The 13,955-nt window shown below is 41.1% G+C and overlaps 2 protein-coding genes across 2 annotated transcripts; both read left to right on the plus strand.

Moving 5' to 3' along the window:
• Window positions 1-1,716: 1,716 nt before the first annotated feature.
• On the plus strand, window positions 1,717-2,864 carry LOC121143090 (olfactory receptor 6C4-like). Its single transcript, XM_040754297.1, has one exon. The coding sequence runs from the start codon at window positions 1,717-1,719 to the stop codon at window positions 2,644-2,646; it is 930 nt and encodes a 309-aa protein (XP_040610231.1). The 3' UTR covers window positions 2,647-2,864.
• Window positions 2,865-12,341: 9,477 nt separating this feature from the next.
• LOC121143352 (olfactory receptor 6C4-like) lies at window positions 12,342-13,277 on the plus strand. The gene has a single exon (XM_040755213.1). It carries the CDS (start codon window positions 12,342-12,344, stop codon window positions 13,275-13,277), a length of 936 nt encoding a protein of 311 aa, XP_040611147.1.
• The last annotated feature ends 678 nt before the right edge of the window (window positions 13,278-13,955 follow it).

The raw sequence follows: 13,955 nt of genomic DNA on the forward strand, positions 1-13,955 counted from the left end.
CATCTTGTTGCTTTACATAAGGCAGCATCCTCAGGAACTACAGGTCCAGTCTATGTGACCCAATGATAGGGGCAGAATGTGACTGGTTTCAGTCAAGAAAACTAGAAACGATCAGACAACCTCCCCGGAAGCCTGCATCTGTGCTTTGTCAGAAAGGAGGGCACATGTTAGTATTCGGGAAGGAATGTTCTACTGTGTTCCAAATTCCATCCACACCTGACCTCTCCATTCTGATTCACAACACCAAGAATCCAGAAGCTTGCATCTGTGCTTTGTGAGAAATCAGGGTAAAGGTTAGTATTAAAAACTTTCAGTTTTAGTATTAGTTGCTACTCCAACTTCCATCCATGCCCAACCTCTCATTTCTGACTCACCCCACCTAACATCCAGAGGCAAATCCCTGTGTCACAAAGTGAGTAGGTCCACCCTCCCTCAGGACTGAGGCCATCTGAACAAGACTGGCTACTGCCCTGTCTGCAACTTTTGGTATTAAAAACCACACTTTGGCTTGTTTTGAACGTTTTTAACAGTCAAGGTAACCATGAAGTAAAAATGAAAGTCTTACATCCTTTACACAGAACCATCCCGGCCACTGGGATTCTTCCAAACGCTAGTCTGCGCACACAAAGATAGAATCACACTGTGGAGGGGAAGGGACAGCTTGTCTATTTTAATGATGTAGTCATATCTAAGTCATGAATTCCCCGTGTTATTCCACAATAGAAACAATTACAATTTTGTCATTTGCCTGCTTGTATAATTTTATTGTTTTCAATATTTTATTACTGTAATGAGGAAATGAAAATATTTGCACAATGAATCATGTGTGCTTGTGTTGGGTTAGATAGGAACATGAAGTTTTGAAAGATAAAGCAGTGAAATTCTTCAGAAGCTGAAAGCTAATGAATAGAAAGTGTTCAAGAAACCCAGATACCGCAAGAAAACCTTTCCAGAGTCTCCTCCAACGGAGTAACAAACACAAAAGGAGCATGATGGGGAGCCCAGGAAATCCTTACAAAAAATACTGACAATCTGGGGTAACAACCCCATTATGATAAAAAATAAAACAAAACAAAGGAAATTCATACAGAATTCAATATTTAAAGGTTTCTGTGATCTCTGTCCTAGGCACAAAACCTAAAGCGTTCACCCATGCACGGGTGCACACACACACACACACACACACACACACACACACAACACACACGAGAGAGAGAGAGAGAGAGAGAGAGAGAGAGAGAGAGAGAGAGACTTAGAGTGAGACAGACAGACAGACTTCATCCTGCACTCCACGGGGGGTTGTTAGCAAATGGAGAAACAAAATAAAACAGGTGGAGAATGTGTTGGAGACCGCAACAACAGAGTAAATCATCAAGACAGTAAGGATGGGGAAAGTTGGTGGGGTCTACTACATCTTCTGAGATTTGATGTAAGAATAAGGTATAAAAATTGAAATTGAAAAAGATGCACCCAAGAAAGTGCAGGAGTCCATAGCATTGCCCTCAGCAATACCTTAGGGCACACATTCTAAGACAGCCTTTGTGAAGGGCAAGATTGAAACGAGCAGACATTATGTTTGGATCATGCCAAACAGATGGATTTCCTTAAAACAATTTTTAGTGGAAATCTGAGACCTCCTCTCTGTAATGCTAAACTCTGTTTGCCTTCATCATCCATTTCTCTGTTTCTCAAATTCACAAGGTAAAAAAGTTGGTGATGAAAAATCAGACTTTGACTGAATTCATTCTGCTGGGACTCACAGACACCCCTGAGCTTCAAATATGTGTCTTCCTGTTCCTCCTCCTCACATACATTCTCAGCATTGTGGGGAATCTGACCATCATCGTCCTCACACTGATAGATTCCCACCTCCAGACACCCATGTACGTCTTCCTCAGGAACTTCTCCTTCCTCGAAATCTCCTTCACATCCACGTTTACTCCTCGAATGCTCTTCAGCATCTCTACAGGAATTAAGACCATCAGCTTTGCCGGCTGCTTCACTCAGTACTTCTTTGCCATCTTCTTCGGAGCCACTGAGTTTTACCTTCTGACCGCCATGTCCTATGACCGCTATGTGGCCATCTGCAAACCCCTGCACTACACCACCATCATGAGCAACAGGGTGTGCACCATGCTGGTCCTCTGCTCTTGGCTGAGTGGGTTCCTAATCATCTTAGTCCCAATCATCTTGACCAGTCAGTTGGATTTCTGTGCATCCAATGTACTCAATCATTATTACTGTGACTACGGGCCCCTCATAGAAATAGCTTGTTCAGACACAAGGCTGCTGGAACTCTTTGACTTTGTCTTAGCAGTCGTGACCTTGATTGTCACCCTGCTGCTGGTGATTCTCTCCTACACTCGCATCATCAGGACGATTCTGAAGATCCCTTCTGCACAGCAGAGGAAGAAGGCCTTTTCCACATGTTCTTCCCACATGGTTGTCATCTCCCTCTCCTATGGAAGCTGCATCTTCATGTACATAAAGCCTTCAGCAACAGAAGGGGTTGCCTTCAATAAGGGTGTTGCTGTCCTCAATAACTCAGTTGCCCCTTTACTGAACCCATTCATTTACACACTAAGGAATAAACAGGTCAAGCAGAGCTTCAAGGACATCACCAGGAAGATTGTCAGCCTTCAGTGAGTTGGATGACCTCAGAATAAAGGGAGAGTCTGGGATACTGTCATCAAGGTCTCCCAACAAAAACTCAAGGCTAGTCTCTCCTTCTTGTAAAAGAATCATCTTAGACACATGTACCTTGAAGACATTTCAACATCACCCCAGAGACTCAGTGACTAAAGGGAGGGCTTTGAGGTCTCCTTGTTCAAGTTTCACTCAGTGTGGTGAACAATTCACTTCCTGTTGCCTGAAGATCAAGATGTACAACTCTCAGCTACCTTTTCCAGCACTGTGTCTGCCTGCATGCTACCATGTCCCACAATGGTGGTAATGGACTAAACCTCTGAAACTGTAAGCTAGCCCAATTAAATGTTTTCCTTTATAAGAGTTGCCATGCTCATTATGTTTCTTCACAGCATTAGAAACAGTAATTATGACGGTGTCTTTATCCTCTAAGCCATCTCTCTAGGCCTGTGTCTTTTTTAAATGTACCTGGAAAGGTAAAAGATGTACATTCTCTGTGTTGCATTAGCCCTGGGGTTGCCTACATCTAAAATGGAAAACTAGCTGACACACTCTCCAAAATGAAGGAAGCAGTGGCAGGTGGATCTCTGTAAGTTCAAGACCAGCCTAGTCTATAAAGTGAATTCCAAGCCAGCCAAGGCTACATAGTTGGGGGAAAAAATACAAATGATATGGATAACCATAGATGTAAATTTCCTGATAATTTCCAACACAGTATATGGTTCTCTTTTTTTCACTTTACTCCTATAAACCTGAACCTGTCAGTCAAATGTGTAAATATAAGCCATCGTCACGACATCTAAACTTTTAAACTTCTGTCAGTGTCATAAGCACAAACCATGACATTCAATAACTGAGAACCAGAGCCACTGAGTGTGCCAGGCACATTGCTATGCTACCTATCACAGATCCTCACACAACCATTATCCAAAGCAGTGACAAGAAACTAGGAGTCCAAGGGAAAGGTCAAAGAGCAGATATATATGACTGTCAAGCACTTTCTAAAGTTTTCCAGGTTCTATGCCAAAAATATTCACATTGCCAGAGGGGCTTCCTGGAGCCAGATACTAGGAATCAGGAGAAAAGGCCAAAGTCCAGGCATCCACAGGTCATGGTTCCATAGACATATGTTTGCAATTTTCTACAACCCAGAGATGAATGTGAGAGTAAAGCCTCCCAGGCACCACAAGTCAAGCCTCTCCTTATGCCATCTCCAGACTTGTCCTTTTATGGAATGTGAGTGTTCAATTATGGATTTGCGGGTCAGTCAATAGAGTGAAAACCAAATTACAGTGAGTGAGGTGACTCAGACCCAGAAGAAGAAGCTCTGAATGTTTTCTCTTTTACCTTCAAATCCTTAGATGTCGGCATTTAACCAAGCACCTCTGTGGAACTCATATTACTAGAGACTGGGCGTTAGATGGGAATGAGACATCTTTTTTGGTTGTTAGCCATAATTCTTATTTGAACTTTTTTATTACATTAATTTTAAATAGCTTGCTTCACATGTCAATCCCAGTTCCCTCTCCCTCCCCTCTTCCCACACCCCTCATATAATCCCCCCCAGCCTCCTACCAAATCCCCACTTCCTTCCACTAGGGGATATCTAGAATCTGTCATTTCACTCAGGGCAGGGTCCAGGCACGCCCCTAAGAGTCCAGGCTGAGAGAGCATCCCTCTTTGTGTTATGGAAACATGAAGTCCATTTGTATGCCAGGGATAAACACTGATCCACTCACTGCCCGGGGCCCCATAGGTTGTCCAGGCCTCCTCACTGACTCTCACACTCAGGGAATCTGGATCAGTCCCATGCTGACCTCCAGCTGTTGGTCTGGAGTCCAAGAGCTTCCCTTGTTCAGATCAGCTGTCTCTGCTGGTTTTGCCAGCCCATTCTTTGCCAATTTTCTCATCGCTCCTCTCTGTCACTGGGTTCCATGGTTTCAGTTCAGTGTTTAACTGTGGGTGTTTGCCTCTGCTTCCACCAGTCACTGAATGAAGGTTCCAGGATGGCATTGTAGACATCAAGTTCATTATCAGGAATGTGCATTGAAGATGGTCTCTCCACTATTGCTTAGCTTGCCAGTTGGTGTCATCCCTTTAGATCACTAGAGGTCTCATTGGTGCCAGATCCCTCTTCTCCCTATTTTATCCCCCACTCAACCTTCCTGTTCCCCCATGACCTACTCTCTCTTCCTCTTCTCCCCCTCTCTTCTTCCCAGATCCCACTCTGCCCCCAAACCCGCACCGTGTTCCAAATCTGTTCAGAAGATCTTGCCTCATTCCTCTTCTCTGGGGTACCATGAATATCTCTCTTAGGTTCTTTCCTGTTTCCCAGACTCTCTGTCTTTGGAAGTGCAGACTGGCACTATCCTGATCCATGTCTAAATCCATATATAAGTGAGTACATACCATGTTTGTCTTTTTGTGACTGGGTTACCTTACTCAGGATGGTTTCTTCTAGTGCCATCCATTTACCTGCGAATTTCAAGATTCCATTGTTTTTTTCTGGTGAGGAATACTCCATTATGTACCATATTTTCTCTATCCACTCTTCAGTTGAGGGGCATCTAGGTTGCTTCCAGGTTCTGGCTATTACAAATAATGTTGCTATGAACATAGTGGAACAGACATCCTTGTTGTATGTATGGGCATCTATTGGGTATATGCCTAAGAGTGGAATTGCTGGGTCTTGTGGTACATTGATCCCCATTTTCCTGAGGAATCTCCATACTGATTTCCAAAGTGGCTATACGAGTTGGCACTCCCAGCAGCAGTGGAGGAGTGTTCCCCTCTATCCATATCCTCTCCAGCATAAATTGCCTTCAGGGTTTTTTATTTTAGCCATTCTGACAGGAGTAAGATGGTATCTCAAAGTTGTTTTGATTTGCATTTCCCTGATGGCTAAGGATGTTGAACACTTTCTCAAGTGTCTCTCAGCCATTTTAGACTCCCCTATTGAGAATTCTCTATTTAGTTCTGTACCCCACCTTTTAATTGGATCCTTTGGTGTTTTGGAGACTTGCTTCTTGAGTCCTTTGTAAATTTTGGAGATTAGCCCTCTGCTAGATGTGGAGTTAGTGAATATCTTTTCCCATTCTGTGGGCTGCCTTTTTGTCTTGTTGACTGTGTTCTTTGCCTTACAGAAGCTTCTTAGTTTCAGGAAGTCCCATTTGTTCATTGTCGATCTCAGTGTCTGTGCTAGTGGTGTTATGTTCAGGACGCGGTCTCCTGGACCAACTCGTTGAAGAGTATCTCCCACTTTCTCTTTTAAGAGTTTCAGTGTGATTGAATTTATGCTGAGAACTTTGATCCATTTGGATTTAAGTTTGTGCAAGGCGATAAACATGGATCTATCTGTAGTTTTCTGCATGCCAACACCATTACGCCAGCACCATTTGTTGAAGATGCTTTCTTTTTTCCATTGTATAGTTTTAGCTTCTTTGTCAAAAATCAAGTGTTCATAGGTGTGTGGGTTAAAATCAGGGTTTTCAATTTGGTTCCATTAGTCTACCTGCCTATTTTTGTGCCAATACCAAGCTTTTTCAGGACTATAGCTCTATAATAGACCTTGAAGTCAGGTATGGTGATGCCTCCTGAAGTTCCTTTATTGTATAGGGTTTTTTGGCTATCCTGGGCCTTTTGTTTTTCAATATAAAGTTGATTATTGTTCTTTCAAGGTCTGTGAAGAATTGTGCTGGTATTTTGATAGGGATTGCCTTGAATCTATAGACTGCTTTTGGCAAGATTGCCACTTTTATTATGTTGATTCTACCAATCCAAGAGCATGGGAGATCTTTCCATTTTCTGGTATCTTCTTTGATTTCTTTCTTCAAAGACACAAAGTTCTTGATATACAGGTCTTTCACTTCCTTGGTTAACATTATCCCCAGATATTTGATGCTGTTTATGGCTATTGTAAAGGTAATGTTTCTCTAATTTCTTTCTCAGCCACTTTATCATTTGTATATAATAGGGCTAGTGATTTTTTGAGGTAACCTTGTATCCTGCCACTTTGCTGAAGGTGTTTGTCAGCTCTAGGAGTTCCCTTGCAGAGTTTTTCGGGTCACTTATGTAAACTATCATATCATCTGTAAATAGTGAAAGCTTGACTTCTTCTTTTCCTATTTGTATCCCTTTGATCTCCTTTTGTTGTCTTATTGCTCTAGCTAGAACTTCAAGTACAATATTGAAGAGATATGGAGAGAGTGGACAGCCTTGTCTTGTTCCTAATTTTAGAGGAATTGCGTTGAGTTTCTCTCCATTTAGTTTGATGTTACCTATTGGTTTACTGTATATTGCTTTTATTGTGTTAGGTATGTTCCTGTTATCCCTCATCTCTCTAGAACCTTTATCATGAAGGGGTACTGGATTTTGTCAAAGGCTTTTTCAGCATCTAATAAGATGATCATGTGATTTTTCTTTTGCAGTTTGTTTATATTGTGGATTACATTGATAGATTTTCTAATGTTGAACCATCCCTGCATTCCTGGGATGAAGTCTACTTGATCATGGTGGATTATTTTTCTGATGTGTTCTGGAATCCGATTTGTTAGTATTTTATTGAGTATTTTTGCATCAATGTTCATGATGGATATTAGTCTATAGTTCTCTTTCTTAGTTGTGTCTTTGTGTGGCTTGGATACAAAGGTAATTGTAGCCTGGTAAAAAGAGTTTGGCAGTGAGCCTCACGCTTCTATTGTGTGGAATACTTTGAGGAGTATTGGAATTAGCTCTTCTTTGAATTTCTGATAGAATTCTGCACTGAATCTCTCTGGGCCTGGACTTTTTTTGATTGGGAGACTTTTGATGACTGCTTCTATTTCATTAAGGGTTATAGATCTGTTTAGATTGTTTATCTGTTCTTGATTTAGTTCTGGCAGGTGATATCTATCCAAGAAATTGTCCATTTCCTTTAAATTTTCGAATTTTGTGGAGTACAGATTTTCAAAGTATGCCCTGATGATTCTCTGGATTTCCTCAGTGTCCATTGTTATGCCCCCCTTTTCATTTCTGATTTTGTTAAATAGCATGCTTGCTCTCTGTCTTTTGGTTAGTTTGAACAGAGGTTTGTCTATTTTGTTGATTTTCTCAAAGAACCAACTCTTTGTTTCATTGATTCTTCTCAATGTTTTCCTGGTTTCTACTTGATTGATTTCAGCCCTCAATTTGATTATTTCCCGGGGTCTGCTCCTCCTGGGTGAGTTTGCTTCTTTTCGTTTTAGAGCATTCAGCTGTGCTATGAATTCTCTTGTGTAACTATTCTCCAGTTTCTTCATGTGGGCACTTAGTGCTATGAAGTTTCCTCTCAGCACTGCTCTCAGAGTGTCCCATAAGTTTGGATATGTTGTGTCTTCATTATCATTGAATTCCAGGAAGTCTTTAATTTCTTTTTTTATTTCTTCCTTACCCCGGATGGTGCAATTGTGCATTGTTCAAGTTCCATGAATTTGTAGGGTTTCTTCAATTTGTGTTATTGTTGAATTCTATTTTTAATGCATGGTGGTCTGATAAGATACAGGGGGTTATTCCAATTTTTTTGTATCTGTGGAGATTTGTTATGTTTCCTATTATGTGGTCAATTTTAGAGAAGGTTCCACGTGGCGACTAGAAGAAGGTGTATCCCTTTGTGTTTAGGTGGAATGTTCTATAGATGTCTGTTAAACTCAGTTGGGTCATAACTTCTATTAGTTCTTCTGTTTCTTTGTTAAGTTTCTGTCTGAAGGTCCTGTCTAGCGGTGAGAGTGGAGTGTTGAAGTCTCCTACTACTAGTGTGTGAGATTTTATGTGCAATTTGAGCTTTAATAATGATTCTTTCATGAATGTGGGTGCCTTTGTATTTGGGGCATAGATGTTCAAAATTGAGACTTCATCTTGATGGACTTTTCCTTTGATGAATATGAAATATCCTTCATCTCTTTTGATTGATTTTAATTTGAAGTCTAGTTTGTTAGATATTAGGGTTGCTACACCTGCTTCTTTCTTGGGTACGTTTGATTGGAAGATCTTTTTCCAACCCTTTACTCTGAGGTCACGTCTGTCTTTGATGTTGAGATGTGTTTCTTGTATGCAGCAGAAGGATGGGTTCTGTGTTCATATCCATTCTGCTAGTCTGTGTCTTTTTAAGGCAAGTTGAGACCGTTGACATTTAGGGATATTAATTGATGATTCTTGTTTGTGCTTGATTTATTGGTAGGTTCTCCTCCCTTGTTCTTTTCGTGTTTGGTAAAGTGGGATTATCTACTGCCTGTGTCTTTGTGAGTGTAGTTATCTTCCTTGGATCTAGATTTTCCTTCCAGCACTTTCTGTAGAGCTGGATTCATGGATACATATTGTTTAAATCTGGCTTTGTCGTGGAATATTTTGCTTTCTCCATCTATGGTAATTGAAAGCTTTGCTGGATATAGTAGTCTGTGTTTGGCATCTTTGTTCCCTAAGTGTTTGTAGGACATCTGTCCAGGATCTTCTGGCTTTCATCGTTTCCATTGAGAAGTCAGGTGTTATTCGGATAAGTCTGCCTTTATATGTTACTTGGCCTTGTTCTTTAGCTGCTCTTAATATTTTCTCTTTATTCTGTAGGTTTGATGCTTTGATTATTATATGGCAAGGTGACTTCTTTTTCTGGTCCAGCCTATTTGGTATTTTCTCGTAAGATTCTTGTATTTTCATAGGCATATCCTTCTTTAGGTTAGGGAAGTTTTCTTCTATGATTTTGTTGAATATGTTTTCTGCACCTTTGAGCTGTATTTCTTCACCTTCTTCTATACCTATTATTCTCAGGTTTGGCTTCTTCACGGTGTCCCATATTTCCTGGATATTTTGTGTTAGGGATTTGTTGGTTTTGAGATTTTCTTTGGTTGATGACTGTATATCCTCTAATGAGTCTTCAACACCTGAGATTCTCTATTCTATCTCTTATAGTCTATTGGTGATACTTAGATCTGTAGTTCCTGATCATTTATCCAGCTTATCTATTTCCAGCATCCCCTCGTTCTGTGTTTTCTTTGTTGTTTCTATTTCAGCTTTCAATCCTTCAACTGTTTGAGTTGTTTCCTTCATTTGTTTGGTTGTTTTTTCTTGGTACTCTTTAGATTCTTTAAGAGATTTGTTTATTTCTTGAATTTTTTTGGTTTGCCTTTTCCCCCATTTCATGTACCTTTTTGTTTGTTTTTTCTTCTATTTCTTTAAGGGATTTCCTTGTTTCTTCTTTGAGGGTCTCTATCATCTTCATAAAATAATTTTTAAGGATTGTCTCCTCTGCTTTGTCTATGTAGTGCTTTTCAGGTCTTGCTGGTGCTGGATCTCTAGATTCTGGTGGAGTCATGTTGGTCTTTCTATTGCTGAGTGATATATATATATATATATATATATATATATATAGAGAGAGAGAGAGAGAGAGAGAGAGAGAGAGAGAGCTGTTGTTGGCTGTTGGAAGGGAAACAATTTTCTTCAGCATTGTTGTACCTGGTAGGATGACCATGACTCATTGGATGGCTTCAAACTCATATTCGTATAGCCAGCTGACTGGACTCAGTGCATTATAAAAAAAAACAAAGAAAGAAATGAGGACATGGAGTTGGGAGGGGAGTGTGGAAGGATGGAGTCCAGGAGGACTTAGAAAAGAAAAGTGTGGGGTGAATATGATTGAACTGCTAGGTTCAAATGGTCCTCCAAAATGGCAATGCTAGCAACAATGTTCTAAACAGAAGGACTTTGGCTAGGTAAACAAAAGGATTATTATTGATTCTGAATTGATGCTAATTCCAACTGATGCTATGTAATTCATGGAGTTTCAGCATAAGTCCATCTTACAGAAAGTCCAATATGTCCCTAAACTTACCCTATAGTCATTTCCCTAGTTCCAGGATGTACAATTGGGAAAGATATACTCAGAAGTTGTTAGAATTCCCACATTGACTCCCTGACCTGTGGAATGGGGCTATTGTGGTTGAAAAGGCCAAATGGTAGGTATTGGAGTTGCCACTACCAGGGATAATAGTTAATCAAAAAAGCAAGATACTTAGAAGTACTTAGTCCTTGAATAAATCATTGTAGAAAACAGTGATTGTTTTCTTTATGTATAGAGTTGTTTTTCTGAAGGAACTTTACACCCTTGGCACAACTTTGGTCACAAGATGGTCCTCGCATGCCTGGGGTATCTTGCATTATTGGGTACTGCAAAGAAAACATAATAAGGACTAAAGTTACAGGGATGTGATACTTTCCTTCAGAAATCACATAGATTAGATCAGGGGCTTTGGTATGAGGAACTTGTTTTACGCAAAAAAAAAAAAACTTTGTGTGAAAATCAAAGATATGCCTTTGTCATGACCTTGATAGTCACCCTGCTGCTGGTGATTCTCTCCTACAGCATGGGACTGATCCAGACGCCCCCCCAATGTGAGTGTCAGTGAGAAGGCCTGGGAAACCTATGGGGCCCTGAGCAGTGGATCAGTATCTATCCCTGGAATACAGTCTTCGTGTGCCCATAGCACAAAGAGGGATGCTCTCTCAACCTGGACTCTTCGGGGAGTGACTTGAACCTACCCGGAGGGAAATGACAGACTCTAGATATCCCCTATGTAGAAGGAATTGGCAATAGGGTGGGAGGTTGAGGGGGAAGGGGGGTACGGGAGGAGGGGAGGGAGAGGGAACTGGGATTGACATGTAAAACAAGCTATTTAAAATTAAAATAAAATAAAAAACCACTCTAATATAACCACTGTGTGTGTGAGAGCACACACACAAACACACACACACACACACACACACACACAAAAAACACTTCCCTTTCTCCCACTGCCATGGTTTTTGCTTCAGTTCCCACAAGGCTATTACTCTGACTCATACATAGAGGTAGCTTTCTCCTGGGTCTGTTTGGAGCATCTTCCCTAGTTACCTGTTAGACTTAATTCCCAGTACTATTTTTTGAGAGAAGTTAATTAACATTTCCTGAGCCTGAGTCTCAAGGTGATCACTTATCATCCTCCGAGGGTCTCCACTGTGTAAACAGAAAGTGTGTTACTGGATCTGATATAAAGTTGGAAAGAAGCCCATGACCGCCCTTCAGACCAAATACAAGCAGGCACTCTTAAGAGTTGATGGTTCCTGCATCTTGTTGCTTTACATAAGGCAGCATCCTCAGGAACTACAGGTCCAGTCTATGTGACCCAATGATAGGGGCAGAATGTGACTGGTTTCAGTCAAGAAAACTAGAAACGATCAGACAACCTCCCCGGAAGCCTGCACCTGCGCTTTGTCAGAAAGGAGGGCACATGTTAGTATTCGGGAAGGAATGTTCTACTGTGTTCCCAATTTCATCCACACCTGACTCTATTCTGACTCACAACACCAAGAATCCAGAAGCTTACATCTGTGCTTGTGAGAAATCAGGGTAAAGGTTAGTATTAAAAACTAAGTTTTAGTATTAGTTGTTACTCCAACTTCCATCCATGCCCAACCTCTCATTTCTGACTCACCCCACCTAACATCCAGAGGCAAATCCCTGTGTCACAAAGTGAGTATGTCCAACCTCACTCAGGACTGGGGCCATCTGAACAAGACTGGCTACTGCCCTGTCTGCAACTTTTGGTATTAAAAGTTGGAAATATGAGACCTCCTCTCTGTTTGTGGTGTGAAGCTCTGTTTGCCTTCATCATCCATTTCTCTGTTTCTCAGCTTCACAAGAAAAGTTGGTGATGAAAAATCAGACTTTGACTGAATTCATTCTGCTGGGACTCACAGACACCCCTGAGCTTCAAATCTATGTCTTCCTTTTGCTCCTCCTCACATACATTCTCAGCATTGTGGGGAATCTGACCATCATCATCCTCACACTGATAGATTCCCACCTCCAGACACCCATGTACTTCTTCCTCAGGAACTTCTCCTTCCTCGAAATCTCCTTCACATCCACGTTTACTCCTCGAATGCTCTTCAGCATCTCTACAGGAATTAAGACCATCAGCTTTGCCGGCTGCTTCACTCAGTACTTCTTTGCCATCTTCTTCGGAGCCACTGAGTTTTACCTTCTGACCGCCATGTCCTATGACCGCTATGTGGCCATCTGCAAACCCCTGCACTACACCACCATCATGAGCAACAGGGTGTGCACCATGCTGGTCCTCTGCTCTTGGCTGAGTGGGTTCCTAATCATCTTAGTCCCAATCATCTTGACCAGTCAGTTGGATTTCTGTGCATCCAATGTACTCAATCATTATTGCTGTGACTACGGGCCCCTCATAGAAATAGCTTGTTCAGACACAAGGCTGCTGGAACTCTTTGACTTTGTCTTAGCAGCCATGACCTTGATAGTCACCCTGCTGCTGGTGACTCTCTCCTACACTCGCATCATCAGGACGATTCTGAAGATCCCTTCTGCACAGCAGAGGAAGAAGGCCTTTTCCACATGTTCTTCTCACATGGTTGTCATCTCCCTCTCCTATGGAAGCTGCATCTTCATGTACATAAAGCCTTCAGCAACAGAAGGGGTTGCCTTCAATAAGGGTGTTGCTGTCCTCAATACCTCAGTTGCCCCTTTACTGAACCCATTCATTTACACGCTAAGGAATAAGCAGGTCAAACAAGCTTTCAATGATGTGGTCAGAAAAATCGTGCATCTTCATTCATTTTAGTGGCCTCAAAATAAAAAGAAATGTTGGTGATATTCGGAATATGCCTCCTCTTTGTTGAAGTGATTCCTCATGTAAGCTGGGTGTGAGATGGTGTCAGCTAGTCTGTTTCAAACTAGTTCAAGAATTTTCTGATATCTACCTTTAAAGAATGAAAAAGGCAGAAAAGTATACTGGTAGAACATATACAGAATACAAGTTAAAACTATTTTGTTTGTCATAAATTGGAGGATCAGCCTAATGACTGTATTATTCCCATCATCATCTCTTAACTTCTCAGTTATCAAAATTGCAAATACACTGTGTCAGAAACTGTGACCTCTTTCTCAGAAGAGAATATTACACCATGTAGAGAATTCTTTTCTAGAGTACTATTGTTTGAGTTTTAAACAATTCCATTTCTACTCTTCTTACTCTGATAATTCTTAATTTCGCTTCTCTGGTTGAGGGGATGGTTCAACAGTTAAAGTGCTTGCTTTGAAAACATGAGGACCTGGGTTTAGATTCCCAGCACGTATGTACTAACTGGACATGTGGCTTAACCATAACATACAAAAAGGGGTCAAAGACAAGCTGTTTCCAGATATTCACTGGTCATTGACCTAAAATGTAAGCAATAGCTTCAGTGAGAAATCCTGTCTCAGATAATAAGGTGGCAAACAATTGAGGAAAGATACCAGA

This window comes from Mesocricetus auratus, unplaced genomic scaffold, assembly GCF_017639785.1.
Source record: "Mesocricetus auratus isolate SY011 unplaced genomic scaffold, BCM_Maur_2.0 Super-Scaffold_100011, whole genome shotgun sequence".
NCBI lineage: Eukaryota > Metazoa > Chordata > Mammalia > Rodentia > Cricetidae > Mesocricetus > Mesocricetus auratus.